Source organism: Tigriopus californicus, chromosome 11 (assembly GCF_007210705.1).
Source record: "Tigriopus californicus strain San Diego chromosome 11, Tcal_SD_v2.1, whole genome shotgun sequence".
Taxonomy (NCBI): Eukaryota; Metazoa; Arthropoda; class Copepoda; order Harpacticoida; family Harpacticidae; genus Tigriopus; species Tigriopus californicus.
This window is the reverse complement of record NC_081450.1, coordinates 553366-568885: the sequence shown is the minus strand read 5'-3', so window position 1 is coordinate 568885 and position 15520 is coordinate 553366. Positions and strand designations below refer to the sequence as shown.

Sequence of the window (15520 nt, the reverse complement as noted above, 5' to 3'; positions counted from 1 at the left end):
AAAAAAAATTAAAAATGTGATGAGTTTTGTTAGGTGAGAACAATCAATATTATAGTTTATTAATCGACGAATCACTTTCACTTTTGGATATTCTATTTTTCAATTTCAAGTGCCCTGTAAGATTCGCTCATCGAATATCTTCGGAAGCATGATTGATATTTTACTCAATTTGAAGTGCGGACCGATCAAGATGGCACTTCAAAAAGTATTTCCCCACCTTGAGTGTATGTATGTAGCATGGCCTCTTTTCCCGAAAGGTAGCGCCATCTAGTAGCTGATTTGACGTTTTTTTAATATGCTACTAATGTTCAACTGATCCAACAGAGGGCGTTTTATATTGGAAGTGAATGATCCTTCGAGATGCGTGTTCTTGGATGAAATGTGTCCAAAGATTAGTTAAGATTATTGAATTAAAGTTTATTGAAATTGGGATCGTCACATCTCTCTTGGCCATGTGACCTGTAGGGTCAATATTCAAAGAATATAGTATACAATTTGAAAGATGTGCTCAATAATTAGGCATATCACGAAAGATCAACTTCATCAACATTGGTGTTACCCCTGAACCTATATACCTTGCACTGAACATATCTATGCTCTTGAGCTCTAGCAGACAAATAGACACGTTCGTTTTTGGAATGTCGAATGTGTTTACAGAATTGAATTTGTTTGTCTTGAAGCTGGCTAATCAATCAGGCTTGAATTAGCTTTGGAACATCGTGTTTCAGGTGCATCATTTGCATAAGCAACTATTTAGAAATGACTTAAGCCAGGTTTTGTATGTGCACGGTGCATACGATCGACTCATTTACTATAGATGTGGGTGGCTTCTCCACCAAAGAAGACAAAAAAAATAACATGTCTACGTCTCTCAAAACGTGGTCATTATCATAAAGCTCCATGAAGCAATATTCAAAGGGCAAAAGTTATGATTCATCGAACTCCATGGATCAACCTTTATCAGATCATCTTTTTCATCTTTTTACCCGCGGACTCACTGAGACTTATCACTGAAATTCTCGTAGCCTTGAGCACTTCCATGATTTTCATAGTCTCTACACGAATTCCAAGCCAACCAAATGTGTGCAATCGAAAAAGCTCTTTATTTCTTCCATTGGCAAAAAAATCCCGGATATTGACTCGAATTCAAGTGTATATTTGATGAGAGCGTCAATGGTGAATGTACGTGTGTACTCCACTCAAGTGCCACAGTCCAACTGAGGCAGGCCCATCAAAATAGGGGTATCTTACACGAGGATGCAAACTACGCTGACGAATGGCCAAAGAGGCCCTAAACTCAACCCAAACTAACTTTGAGGTCGGTATTAGATTAGTTGGCTAATGTGGCTAGGAAGTCAGATGGCACGAAGAGACCGTCATTCAACAAAAATTCACTCTGTGCTTTCACCCTATCATCATGAAACAATCTTTGATCACCACTCTCGTGAATGGGAATGCATTACAGAAGGGAGTAACATTTCAGGCCCTTTTGGACATTCGTCAGCTGTTGTTCGAAACCTCTACTGAGTGATGCGTAAACCCACGACTAAACTAAGTGGCAGACAAGCCACCAAGATATTTTTTTCAAGGCGACACCACTGGGCCCTGGGTGAAGTGCCTTTTCTGCCAATGCCAAAGGCTTTCAAAGCAGCCCTTGAAATAGCATGCCCAGTCCAACCCGTCGGGAATCCCTACCGATTCCGCCACGGAACGTCTCGAAGACGCCACGGGGGCTTGGATAGACCGTGTTGATCATCCATACATGAGTCAAGCACGACTTTGCTGGAAGAACTTTTTTCCCCTCTTCCAGTGAAGCATTGCAGGTGACACCATTCTGCTAACGCGGTGTTGAGTGTTGTATTATCGACGGACTGTTTAAGGTAAGGTTTTAGCATTTTACGCATTTTGCAATCATTGTTCCATACGCTTCACATTTCGCGTGGATCGTGGCCAACGGAATCGCTTTGTAAATGCCACATCGATCAAGGACATTTCTTCGGTTCCTAATTGAGCAAGCTGGGCCATCAAGTGCCTGATAATAGATTGCTCATTCCAATTGGCAATTTTTGAGGGTGCAATTGAGAGAATGTCTTGACAAGTGGAAGTTGGCCCCAAGTGACAAGCAGATATTTCTCGAAGTCTCTCTTTTCTCTTTCTCGTTGTGAGTGACGCAATACCCTGTTTTCTGCGGACTTAGGCGTATATGAAGGGAATTTCCAAAAAAGATACGAGGTTCGGGTGTCATTTCCTTTTCAAATTATTGCCTCGAATTGACGATCCGTCGACACTCAAACATGAATGACATTGCCCGGTTTTAGTATTTATGTCTCGCTCTCTAAGAGCGATAGAGAATATTCTGAGATAGTCAAAACATTACTGAGAGTACTAAAGGCTAAAAGATAGCGCTGTCGTCATTCATGCAGTCAATGATTTCAATATTTGGGTCCACTTAGGCAGCTTTGCAGGTTGTGATCAATCCTGCCAACAACTCATTGGGGTCCAAACATTAACATCAACTACACGTCATAGGGATTTTAAAAGGTATTCTCAAATCATGACTTTCTCCATCCCAAAGCTTTTTCATTTTTATCCACCAAAGATCAATTGAAGACCCAATCCAAAGTTTCCGAGGCAGTTTCGTTGCTCAGGAGAAAAAATGACCCACTCAATTGGCCCTGTTGCTCAAATTTGGTCGGGTCAAAATGTTCATCCGGGCTCGAAAAGTGATTGGCGAAAATTGCTTCAATTTCCCAAGCTTTGTCCATGAATTATTCGAGTGGTCCAAAGTCAGTCAGTCGCTTGGTGGCAAATATGCTTCCAATCATGAATTGCGCCCAAACAGCGCCATTCATCTGGGTCGCCCCTTCAGTAGTTTGAAGTGATTGAAACAGTCCATCTGAGAGTCTCCAAGATCGAGAGCGAACGGGGTAAGTGAGACTACACTTTACAGTACGTGGTCTGTAGAACAGCTGGAGAGAGGGTTGGGGTGGAAAAGACGCAAGAAGTATTTGAATGAGTGAGTGTGTTTGTGTGTTTTTGAGTGGGAGTGCCAACAGCACCACTCCGTAGAGTTAGATGTATAGGTTCTTCGCATTTTTCCTTACTTTTAACCCTCTCGTCGATCTTCACTTCCTGCACATTTTCAACCCCTTATCCTCCTTCCTCCGTGGCTTCAATCAGGGTTGGCTTTGTTTCTCCCCTTGTGTTCTTCGCCGGGCCATTTTCTGGCATAAAGTACTCTTAGCGAGGAATTTCGGGAGGAAAACTATTGGCGGGCAATGGTGATACAGGAAAACCTTTGGCTGAAGGTGACTTTTATTTGATTTTTTTTCAATCCCATATCAAAACATGTTTCGAAGTAATAGCTTGTCAATTGTAAAAAAACTTAATGATAAGGCTTTTAAAATCTTGCAAAGGTTCTGTAGTGCAAATATCTAAGAATGAAGTAAATGGCAAAGCACACCATGAATGGTCCTGTTTTTGATACCCTAAATCAAGATGGAAATTTTGAATTTTAATCTTTAAAGGGAAGAGCTATCTTGCTGACATGAATTGTTATCTGACGTTTTCTGGGGACTTCAATAAAGACAGAGGGTCTTGGCACATTTTAACCACCCCATGACGTCAGCGCAAAAAAAGAAGTGAATGACTCTGAATCAAAGCAAAGATATGAAAACGGAAAGACTGTGCACCCTTGATCACCAACCCTGGCTAATTTCCCATCTGGCGAACTGAACTAGTGAAGACTCAAATCTTCCCTATCCCCAACTACGGTACATTCAGTAAAGTTGTGACTGGAAGATCTGGTGGCTTGGTTATGGAAATCGTCGCCAACCGACCCACCCCCTCCTGGGCTTGAAATATGCGAGAAAAACAGAGCTCTCGTCGTGAAATATCTCAACCTTTTTCCAATCAGACCGACAATAATCATAAGCAGCACGCAAACTTACGTACTATAGGGTACTATGGGCTCTTCCATGTGACCTCGTGCACCACACACTGTAGACGAGTTTTCATTTTTTTCGACACTTTCAGAAAGAGAATTGTAAACCCAAACTTTGTACGTACACAAGGTCTATAGAGGATCGATCAGCTTTGCAAAAACACTAGACTAGGCTTATTTTGAAACTAAAAGAGCTTGAATACCATGAAAAATAAGCTTGTCATAATTTGGAGAAATTGGGCGAAAATGATATTTTTCTCACCCTGTACATTCCACGTGAGGAAACAAACCAAAAAAATTGCAGTTCTGACCCAAATACCAGCTTCAAAGACAAACTACTTTGGGGTTGTCATAGTTTGTAACAAGACGAGGTGCAAAAGAAAAAAGTCCCAAGGTTTTTGGGTTCAAAGCATTTTCAAAGTATTTCGGAAATCGAAAAAGAGTTTGATAAAAAACTCGGAATAGAAAAACCTAATTTTTTGTCAATATTTCGGGCAAACACTAACAGACATGAATACCTGAGAGAAAGTACCTGATTTCGAGAGTTTTGCTCACCCTTTTCAAGTGCAGTTTTCCCCTTTCGTCATTAGTTACCGCCCTTGGCAAGTAAAGAGGAGAGAAAAAAACAAAATATATGTATGATCTAACATCCTTGATATCAATGGATGTTCTGCTTCTTTTCTATTGGTAACTTCGCACTTTGAGCTCCAAAATAATCCCAGGTTTTTTGGCCTTTAAAAGCTAGTTTTCGGAAATTGACCATCTGGTCACCCTTCTCCGATGTGTCTCTCAGGATAATCGTCAAGTGTTCATTCCCAAATCCGACTCTAAGCCGAGTTTATGGTGCCCTTGTCGCCAAACAAAATGAGATCAAAAGCAGTTAACGGGCATGAAATTGGAGATCCAGCTTTATTGTATGTCTTGAAGAAGTTAGATTACGTACGTACACGGTGTGCACTTCTTGGCCTTCTGCATGGAGACTTTGAGAAGTGATCACGCATGCAAAAACTAAAAATGATGGCCTAGCAAGACATGCGAGTCTAAATGAAGGTTCAAATCGTGATCCATATTGGAGAACAGATAAAGTATGAAAGAGATATGGCCAAGTTATCTTCTGTATTACATTTCATGTTCCATGGATCTACAATTTGACTCAGGCAAATTGAACGAATGAAATCAAATTCGATGCGGTGAATTGAGGCGCATATTTCTGGGCTTGTGTCTTTCCCTTAAGTAAATCATCGAGTTTAACATTTGTTCTGTCTCGGAATGATTTTATTTCAACCCTTCTAAAATATAAATCATGCTTTGCCAAGTCATTCATTTTCGCTTGTCTTTCCTGTGGACATTCAAGGCACTAAAAGTGGATGGGGGGGGGGGGGTTATTATTCCTGAATTGTTCCAATGGTCACCGGTCTATCCAATAATGCCTATTTTGAGGACCAATGAATGGAGCCAAGTAAACACCCACGAAAAGTAGGCGAGTAAGGAATCCCCCGTAGAAGATAACAAACTGGTTTAATTTGTCTCTCCACGAATGCATAGTATGCCTGGAGGTTTGCTTCCACTGAGGCATATGAATATTCAATAATGATCTCTGAATGTATACGCGCGAGATTAGCAAATCTACCACAATAATTGCCGAGATTCCCTGGATTCAACTCAAGTCTGAATGTATTGAATTCGACCACAATCATGATTTTTTGGCTTTTTTTAAAAGCTGTTTTTTCCCAATGTCTCTCCTTAACATTTGACGGCCAATGCAAATTCGACCTGATTGGGTCCCCCATCTCCTACATTGAAGCAAAGCGTTCAATAGAGGTGTGCTTCTTCGTCTTTCCCGCCCCTTTTTTCATGTGATAGTTCTGATTCTAAACGCCCTCAAGAAATGGCTTCTAATCCAACCAAAATACGTACACAAGCACCTACATTGATCGGAAAGTTTTGTAGAGCTCTAGGAGGAAAAGCGTCACTTCCACCAAGCCAGACGGATTTCGTTGCGCACGCATCTTGGTAGTCTGGCCACAAGTGTCCCATGTCCACATCTGGGGTAAACCTGAGCGACTGGTTGCATAATTTGACAACTCTATGTATTGAGTCACTTAACTCAATGGTATCAACGTCAAATCTCATTACTCGTAAGAAGCAAGCAAATTAATTTGGATGTCATTTCTCTCCCTAAAGCTCCAGCTTTGTGAAGTGCGCTTAGTAGTAGAAGTTAGGTACGTCTTTCGTCAGCGTTCTCCTCATGGAAGCCGAGTTGAGAACCTTTTCATTATATTTGAGGTGGGTGCCACACCACTAGCTCGATGCCGTCGCAATCAAATGCATTCAGTTGGGCCTCTCCTCGCTTTGTCGCTTTGTCATTAAATGGCTGCTGCTGCTGCTGCTGCTGCTGATGTTGCTGCTGCTGCTGATGTTGCTGCTGCTGCTGATGTTGCTGCTGCCCAACCAATGCCTTTGGCAGAGGGGATTTTTATTTCTCTTTGATTCTGCATCCTTACTTGTAGCATTTCAGACCATACAAAACTCATTGTACAGGTTCTTCAAAGGAAGAGAGGGAAAGAGAGAGATCAGTTATAGCCCATATTTAGACCCTGATTGATTCAAAATGGAGTTTGCCGCTTGCCAAATAGGGAGAAGCCCTTGTTCTTCCTCCTCTATTGGATGAATAGAGTCACTACGCTGTACTAATGTGCAATAAATCCATCCGAGTTCACCCGGAAACCAAGTCCAGAGCTAGAGGTAGAGCTCCTAGCGATTGTGGGAATAGCTTTTGTTTCATAATAACCCGCATTCAAGCATGATGAGGAGGTTTGCCCCCCCCCAGTACTTTTGAAAATTCGTCATAGCCAAATCTGTCCAGACTAGTTTGCACTTATTGTCGGGTGTTGAGGCATAGGGGAATGTTATAGAACCGCGTTTCCCACTTTGCTGCCTTTAAATATGGCGGTCAGATTAGGACAAAGACCAAACAAGCACAAAGTCACGATCTCAACATAAAGCTGGAAATCGGCTGGATTTATTCCCGACCGCAATCACGAACGGATCGAGGGTTCTTTCTTTGCACTCAAAAATAGAGGATTCAATCCCAATGCATGGGGTTCCGTATTCATTTTCCCCGTTTTCTTTCTCTAGATATACGACTCAGGTCCTTTTTGCGACCATCCATCAAGATTTGAATATCCACAGCCCCTAATCCTAACAACTGACGGCAAAAAACGTGAAGGCTCATGGTCCATGTGACAGACACACTTCTCAAAAGTTGAGCCATGTTCAGTATGTATCTTGAGTACTCTAGATCTCGTTTTAGTTTCGACGCCATGAATGGGTAAAATATGGCCCAAACACAAACAACGTCTCGAATCTTCCTCTTGAGTCGTTTCGAATTGTTCCTAAACTTTGCTTTTCGTCTAAATCTTTCATCTCCACTTTCGGGAAACTGGGAATAATATCTTTTGGTTTGGCCTAGAAACAAATGTGGATCACCCCGAGTAGTTGTCATTGTTGATCTTAAGCGAGATTGCTGTCTGACATGTACTATGTGGATAGACATGAACATTGTGTAAGCAACCCTTCGTTTGCGAGGGAAGGTTTGTTCCAATTTAGAGTGGAATCGGCCAACCGTGTTGATTCAATCAATACCAAGATAACTACGTACATATACCATTTGTATTGGTTTGCCTGCTCCTTAAGTAAGCAAAGGGTGAACAACACAGGGGGGGGGGTGCTCTTAATGGACCTCTTCAAGAGGGACCATACAACATGCTCGTGATGTTTCTTGTTTCTATCGGCTCACTTTGTGGACGACATTTTTTCCCGCACTTTCTCATTTCACATCCAGATCACGAACTTGCCGAATATTTGAGTCCAAAACTGACAGATATATTCTTCGCCCAAGGCAAGAAAATGAGACACAACCCCCTTTTGTGAGTTTGTAGATGGCATACCAAAATAGACTCACTCCCAGTCTAACGAACCCGACTTCACAAATAGCACACCAGTAATCTCGAGCGAGATCTCGCATCTCCGGGATATTGAAATGAAGGTCCAGTTTTCCCCGGAGGTTATCTGTCCACTCTCCAAAAAAAACGGCGCTCAGTTTGTGCTCAATGTGAGAATCACGGGGAGAGGAAATGACAATTGGACTCAATTGTGTTGATGATGGATTCATTCTTGGAGCGAATCGAAGGGAACGATAAAGAGTTGGCTGGAGACAGGGATTGGGGTGAAAACTATTCGAGTGCCATCAAGTCCCGGTAGGAAAGTTGAATGCCGCATAAACGCATTCCACCCATTCTAAAGATGGATGGAAAGAGTGATTTTATCTCCGTCTCCCCCAAGACAAGACGTTTGTAACGGGAAAAATGTGTTTGAACTCATTGTGGAAGGGTAAAGCTGAACAAATGATCGAAATGGAAGATCTTTCGGGAAACTGGCGGCCTTTTTTGTGTTGGTTGCGTTGCTTTTGCATATTTTCTGATAAACACCCTGAAAGACATCGAGCATTTCAAATGTGGGATTCCTAGAATTGAAAGAGGCTCTCGAAAAATACGAATTGACTAAAGATACGTTAGGTGACCACCACAAATGTGTATGAAAATCATGTCCACGTACGTACAGTCAATATCTGTTGGCCGAACGTCAAGTTTTGGCGGCTCTTTAATGTTGTTTGGTAAGGCACGTGCCAGCAAGTGATGCATCTGCCAATGTTTGCCGCCATTCGTTTTGAGCTATGGAACGAATTCAGCGGTCGGTCTCCCATCTCCTAAAATTGGCAGGTGCAAGTTTCTCAATGGACCCCGTAGACTCTCAATTCCAAACCTGGAGAAGCATCCTCAAGGCATTGGAATCAATTCGCTCACCCACACTATCGTGGGCGTGTTGCAATCGAACCCAGATCGTGGTCATGATTGGGGATACTGTGACTCTTAAGTAGGATCCGGATGAGAGAGAGACCGAGAAGCCTGACTAAGTAATGAGCAATTATTCACTCATCCAATCTATCAGACATGCATTCCTCTGTTACGTGAGTGGATTTCTCAGGAATTATGTGCTCAAGAAGTAAATGGGCATGATTGGCTTATGGGCGAGATGTTGACTAGGTTGTCGTGAGTCAGAACGGGGGGTTCCGCTACAGAGCTAGGCATATGGAGAAAAAAAATCACGCAACCACTTCACAAAGATTCTGCAGTCTTTCTTATCTTGACCCATTAGCTATGAATAGTTGATTGCCAACCCTCAAGTGGAGGGGGGAATGATATGTCAAGACCCAAAAGGGTTGGGGCCGTTGGGGCTCAATAGCGGAGGGATAGCAATTGTTCATTTGTCATCAGAGATCATGGGGATATTGGCTCTCCAATGCACCCTAATCAAGGCATGATGAATGGTGATCTAGATCCCCTTTTGTCCTCCAGGAATCTTGCACTGATGTGCTATTTCGAGTCCGAGATTGCATCCACTCAAGGCGAGATTAGAACCCTCTTCAAACGAGTTTAACATGTACTTGAATGGGCACTGATTCAAGTTGGTCCCTTTGAATAGGGAAAAGGAAACGAACGGGTAGCGATAAACTCAAGACGAGAATATAACTCAAATGGAGCCAAGTGATCCTCACCTCTGCACGTCTACCCGTATTGACAACGCTCTATCTAACATGCAAATATTGATTTAGCCCAAATTTGGCGCATGAATATGGGAAAGAGAGAGAGAAATCTTTCAGCTCTTTGGAATGGAAACACCTGGAAATTGAGTGACCGCATTCACATGATTCGTTTCATCAAGATTTTGAATGAATGTCAATATTAGCCAGGATTTGTAGCCCCTTCTGGCCTTGTCCTCACAATGCATGGTGTCTTGGTGCCTAGCAGTTTTAAAAGAACGTGTAGTAAGAAGTATCAACTGGGGCAGGTCCTTTGGGGAGAGTAAGGAGACACTCAGTTCAATATACTGCCGGAATCATTCCCTCGAGAGTTCATTGCTCTACGTTAAATTAAAATATGAGGCAAGTAAGAAGTCTAGTCTGGGGGCTTTCTCAGAACAACGACGTAGTTTTTGTCCTCTTCTCACAATCCTGATTCACCCCCGATGATTCACAAATACCCTCTCTTGCTACTTTCAGTAGTACATAGCAGATGGGGAAGTTTACTGCCAGGAGCTGCGTTTACAAAAGTTTATGTTTGAGTACCAACTATGCGTCACATAAATGGACAAATTTTCGATGGGAATGATGGATGCTGGCTTAGAATAGTATGTTTTCGCTCGGAAATCAATGGCGGTCAAAATGGAAGGCGCATTTGATGCACTAAATTTGAATCAAAGATCAAAGTCAAAAGTGCTTTATTGTCATTGGATGTACATTTTTTGGAAAATTACTTGTACATTTTTGGAAAATTACTTATATCTTCATTCCGAGTCATTTTGTGAGGCCACTTCTTTAGTTTCTATCTAGATTCTGATGAGTGCACAATTGTTTTCAATTACGACGTAGAAATGGGAGATACCCCGATGGATGTTGTCCATTGTAAACAGATCCCACCCTCCGTTGAGTTTCGGCCCGCCAACCTCTCTCATACTGCACACATCCACTGTGTGGTCTGTACTGTATTCTGGACGGACCCAGACGCACAGTGGGTTTGTAGGAGAGGGTGTAGCAGAGGAACAATGTCCCTAGAGGCTCTACTTCGTTTCGGGGAACCGTGACTCACAGGGTGAAAACGAGGGTGCTTTTGATTGTGGCGGAAAGTCGCTGCGTCGAAGCTTCTTGAATGAGGGTATTGGTAACAATGAAAAGACGTCTGCGTACACCACCCGGACGAGCGAAGGGCGGGAGCTGTGTAACGGCTTTCTGTGCATTCGAACGATTTGAACCCCGAGTCAACGTTACGTCCATCCCTTCCACATGTTTGGGACCTTATCATTATTGGCAGAGCCTTAGCACTTGTTGTGAATTGCTGTGAATTGTGAGAACACGTAAAGTTGGACACGATTCGAACCATGTCACCCGAGGTGAGTGTTCAGGTGTGTATACGTGTCGAAATGATCCGTAAACATGACCTCGTTGCTCGATCGAGCTAGCCTGTTTCATGCTAGATTTCGCGCCGTGCCCGGCTTGTTGATAGAAATGAACCGGAAACAAAACTACCACTGGCTGTCCTCACCGGAAACACTTGTCCGCACACGAGATCAAATAACAATCGTTCACGCAGTGGCATCTCAATTTCAATTTCCCATGATTGATAACGAGACACTTGAATTAGGGAAATTTTTGGCTCACTTGCGTGATCAGCCAAGGCTGTAATGATCTGTTTGGGGTGTTCAACCATGAAAGTGTCTCCCGCCTGGTCCTGTCCAAGAGCTCCAGTACTAGTTTACCTGTGGATTGGTAGTGGTTAGTGTCTCCCTCTTGGCTAATCATGGACAGACAACCGTAGTCGCCCTTCGTAATCAATTTAAATCAGTCGGCTGAGAGTGTCTATAGACAGACCACACGCCATTCCACGAAGAATGACTTTTTCTTTACATAAAGTACTCCTCTCTTCATTGTAGGTCTACAAGACACCCGGGACAAACCGGATAAAAGTGGATGGACTTTAGACGGAGGAAATTCAGCATTCGGAGATCTCTCGCTCAACTGTGCTTTATAGTAGAAGACAAGCTGGAGCGTGGCGTCTTACCTTGAGGTAAATTGAGAACAAATCCCAATATTAGATTTAAGTATTTGAGGATTGAACATTACATTTAGAAGAATGATGATAAAAGCGAGAGAGGTTAGGGCTGGCTTAGTTTGAACGACAAGAATCGGCCAGAAATGACGGATTTCTCTCTCCATTAACGGTGACTGACAAACAATACGTCGTTAAAGGGTAATTGTATTTTTCGATGCATACAATTTTGAATGGAGTTACTTGCAATGTCTTGTCAAGGCCTCGAGTTCATTACCTAAGCTGTGCTAAAAAAAGAACCTTGTGCGAATCCAATGCCTTTGTGTGTTTTGGGATGGTGATTCAAAGGTGAATTTGCTCGTCTACATACATTGTTCAACCCTGGCGTTGAGTCTGACTTCACTTGGAATATGGCCGGGATGTACTCCCAAGCAAACTAACGAGTTACACATTCAACATCGGATCTCTTTCAGGTACGCCACCATAGTGAGAAGAACCGTACGTGCTTGTGGGGCTTTTATGGAGCAGACTCAGCCACCTATTCACTATCATTCATCCATTGAAGCTGCAAACACACACACACACGTACACACACACGCACACGCACACACACACACAATACTGAGCAGTGAATGTGTGTGATCAGAAGCCCAGGTTGAAATTCCACATCTCGCCTCGACTGAATACTCTTTGGACGAGGAGACCGAGCTAGCCGAGCTTGGGAGGGGGGATTGAAGCTGGTAGATCCATGTGTTACGAGCCCCTCTTTTCAAACATCCACAAAGAAGTCAGTGTGGACGCAAAAATTCTTTCTCGTCTGGAGTGAACTGGTTGAGGCGTACCCTTCCGTGGATCAGAGAGCGGAGAGGAAGAGAAGGAGGCCAGAGACGCCAGCCAACCCCACTTCGTCTTTCCCTGCGCCCGTCCTCCTCGTTAGATTTGGAGGACTATGGCCAAGTTCTAGTCCCGACTCGCGATCCGAAAACTACCACCTAGAAGCACCACTAGACGGTGTAGAACTTCAGCTCACGCTATTTGGAGAAGCGGATTCGAGGAGCTTGCTTGGAGGAGAGCAACGCCGTCTTCCCCACTGTTTCGGACGAGGTTGATCCGCGACGCGTTCCTGGGGATCTAACAAAGGGCCAGAGGCGCTACGAATCAGTCCGTGCCATGGCCAGTTTGGATACGGCTATACGTTTGGTTACACAGGCAGTGCATCAAGACACTGCGAAGAACTTTGAAGAGGCTGCTCGGTGTTACAGAGAGGCCATTCTGGTCTTCAAGACCATTGCCCGAAGCAACAGTGTCACTCAGAACGTGAGACGGGCCATTCACGAAAAGTGCGACTTGTACGAAGGTCGGCTTCGGTACTTGGAGCGGCACCTCTTCTACAAGGCTGATCTGACACAGCTCTTCCGAAATTGTGTTCCACGCGAGCTCGCAACAGGCTCGGATCGTCGAGCTTATCATCGTCATTCGCAATCGGTCTCTCGATCATCCAGTGTGCTGAGTGTTTGTGATCTTCAATCTCCGAGTGTTCACGGGGACGAGGATCTGAAAAGAAATCCGTTTCTCCGAGAAGGTCTCTCCTCCATCGAAAGGGGTAAAAACGAAGATCTGAAGACACATTTCCCTGAAGCTCTTTACTTCTACGAACAAGGAGCCGGGCTTTTGTTGCACGCTTTACGCAAAGGCAAAGCCAAAACTCCGAATCAAGCTCAAGCCGTGAGAACCAAGTGTCTAGTGCTTCACGAACGTTGTGATATCATTCGGCAGCACCTCGAGTGTGGTGATCCAATCAGTCTTTTGCGACATCCCACTCAGTCCCTGGATTCTTTTCTCGGAGGAACTCCAGTGTGTGAAAGTCCCATTCCTCGTTTTGAGGAGGACCAAGTCCTTCTTATGGAAGAGGTTCACAGCATGGCTGGCAGCACACATTCACTCTATCCCACATGTGTGGAGATCAAACGCAGTCCCAGCGTAATCAGTGGTCACTCAGACGTAGCCTTGAGCAGCAACCCACATTTGGTGATCTTCGAGAACGAAGAGATGGAACACAAGCCGCTCATTCCCTTGGCAGATTTGAAAGACGAATTGCAATTATCGGCTCTGAGCATCCACAGTAATTCGAAGGCCATGGCGGGTGGCCCATTGAGCGACAAACAAAGGAGCTACAATAGTTCTACTCATTGTTCCTTGGACAATATCTTCTCCTCATGTTCAGTGTCGCCGTCTCTGAGAAGTGCTAGCTCCTCTGGGCGTGCCTCATGCATTGAACTCTCTCGAGAAACCGAGCATCTTCTAAGAGCCGGCGATGATGACGACGATGACGACGGGGACGACGACGACACCGATTTCCCAGCCTTCTCGGTGGAGCGCGATCGAAACATCTCTGAGTTGACCTGCATGAACGCCGAGCTCAATCTCAACGAGAACGTGATCAAAGCCTTCAGCGACTCAGGCTCAGACTCCGGTTACTCTGATCCCCGCCCCGACAGCGCAACAATGCAAGCCAAGAGCCCCACTCTATACTTGGGCGGCAAACAATCCCCTGCTTTGGACAGGCAGTCTCCGCTCTCGGATATCGACAGCCTTGACATCGTGCCCTCCCTCCCTTTGGCCACACCCTCTCCTGAACCTGTACAAAGCAAATCCAGTTCTCCCACGCCTTCGTCGGGGTCACGAAGGAGTTGGCGGAGTAGGGATTCTCGGGGAAGCGGAAGTAGTATCCGCCTGCCCAAGGGCGAAGAAAAGGTCACGGTACTCTCCGAAGAGACCGTCGTTGAAGGGCGACTCATGGCGCCCAAGAACGAGGTGTACGCCAAGGCCAGGCCCGCCAACGTCCGGGAGGAGTTCGTCCCGACCAGGGCCATGGCTCACCAATACCAAGACCAAGACGACACTGTTAATAAAGGTTGCTATTACCTCGTGGCTTGTTTGGATTCGTTCTGGGTTCTCTAGATCATCTAGATGAACTGGAGTAGCCAGGGTGCCCAGATTCGTTTTCCATTATTGCTATCTCTTTCGTGCGCCATTGTTTGCTCTGTGAAACCAATTGTCAAATTTCTTTTTCAAATTTCTAATTGGACCAAGTTGAATGTTAAAGAATCCGTTAATGTAATGGAGATTCCGACCCTTGGATCGGATTCTTCCGAGTGTTTGTACGATCACGTGACTTTGTTTGGCACGAGTCAAAAGGACCAAGTTTCGAAACAATTTCCATGGAATATGATGGACCACATATACACAACAAGCTCTTGATTTATACAGTAACAGCAGCCCATGGTAACGCCCATATCTTCCTTCAACGGTAGCATGAACTTTTACCCGATCATCGAATAATTTGAAAAAAAAACCCGCCCCATTTGTTTTTGCTGTAACCACAAATTCAACTCCATATCGTACCCATAGATGACTATTTTTCCACTTTTTTACCCACGTTTGTAAGATTGAAAGATATATCATTCATCGCGGTGACCATCGCTAAAAATCCGAATAAAACTACATATAAGACACCACTCATAAAAAAGAGAAATCGTTGCATTCATTTATTTCGCATGAGCAGCAAGTAGGTTTTAACAAATGACATTGTTCGATTGAATCGAACGTAGTAAACAAATGGGCAAAAAAACATACGTTTAAGGCGTAATGACTGTTTGAAGGGAATTTTTTTTAAAACACTTGAAGCAACCACAGGGGAATGACATTTGAGTATTATCGATTTGGTTGAAAATAGGGACTGGTCTGACTTCATTCCCACGTCCAAATTGATCGAATGCAACTCAACTTGTTGAACGACACCCCAAATAGCATTTATGAATTTTGGGCAAAAAAATAGTTGACAGGATATTGATCTTGAGCGGACCGGTCGAGTACGCCATCTCGTGGCAGATTAAACGAACTCTAGCATTTA

The 15520-nt window shown here is 44.0% G+C and overlaps 1 protein-coding gene across 2 annotated transcripts; it reads left to right on the top strand.

Moving 5' to 3' along the window:
• The first annotated feature begins 1442 nt into the window (after positions 1-1442).
• On the top strand, positions 1443-15142 carry LOC131889855 (uncharacterized). 2 transcript variants are annotated; one of them, XM_059239063.1, is made up of 3 exons: positions 1443-1880; positions 11492-11625; positions 12081-15142. In XM_059239063.1, exon 3 carries the CDS (start codon positions 12778-12780, stop codon positions 14566-14568), a length of 1791 nt encoding a protein of 596 aa, XP_059095046.1. In that variant the 5' UTR covers positions 1443-1880; positions 11492-11625; positions 12081-12777; the 3' UTR covers positions 14569-15142. The 2 variants fall into 2 exon arrangements, with proteins under 2 accessions (XP_059095046.1, XP_059095047.1); XM_059239064.1 differs by lacking the exon at positions 1443-1880 and adding an exon at positions 2472-2927.
• The last annotated feature ends 378 nt before the right edge of the window (positions 15143-15520 follow it).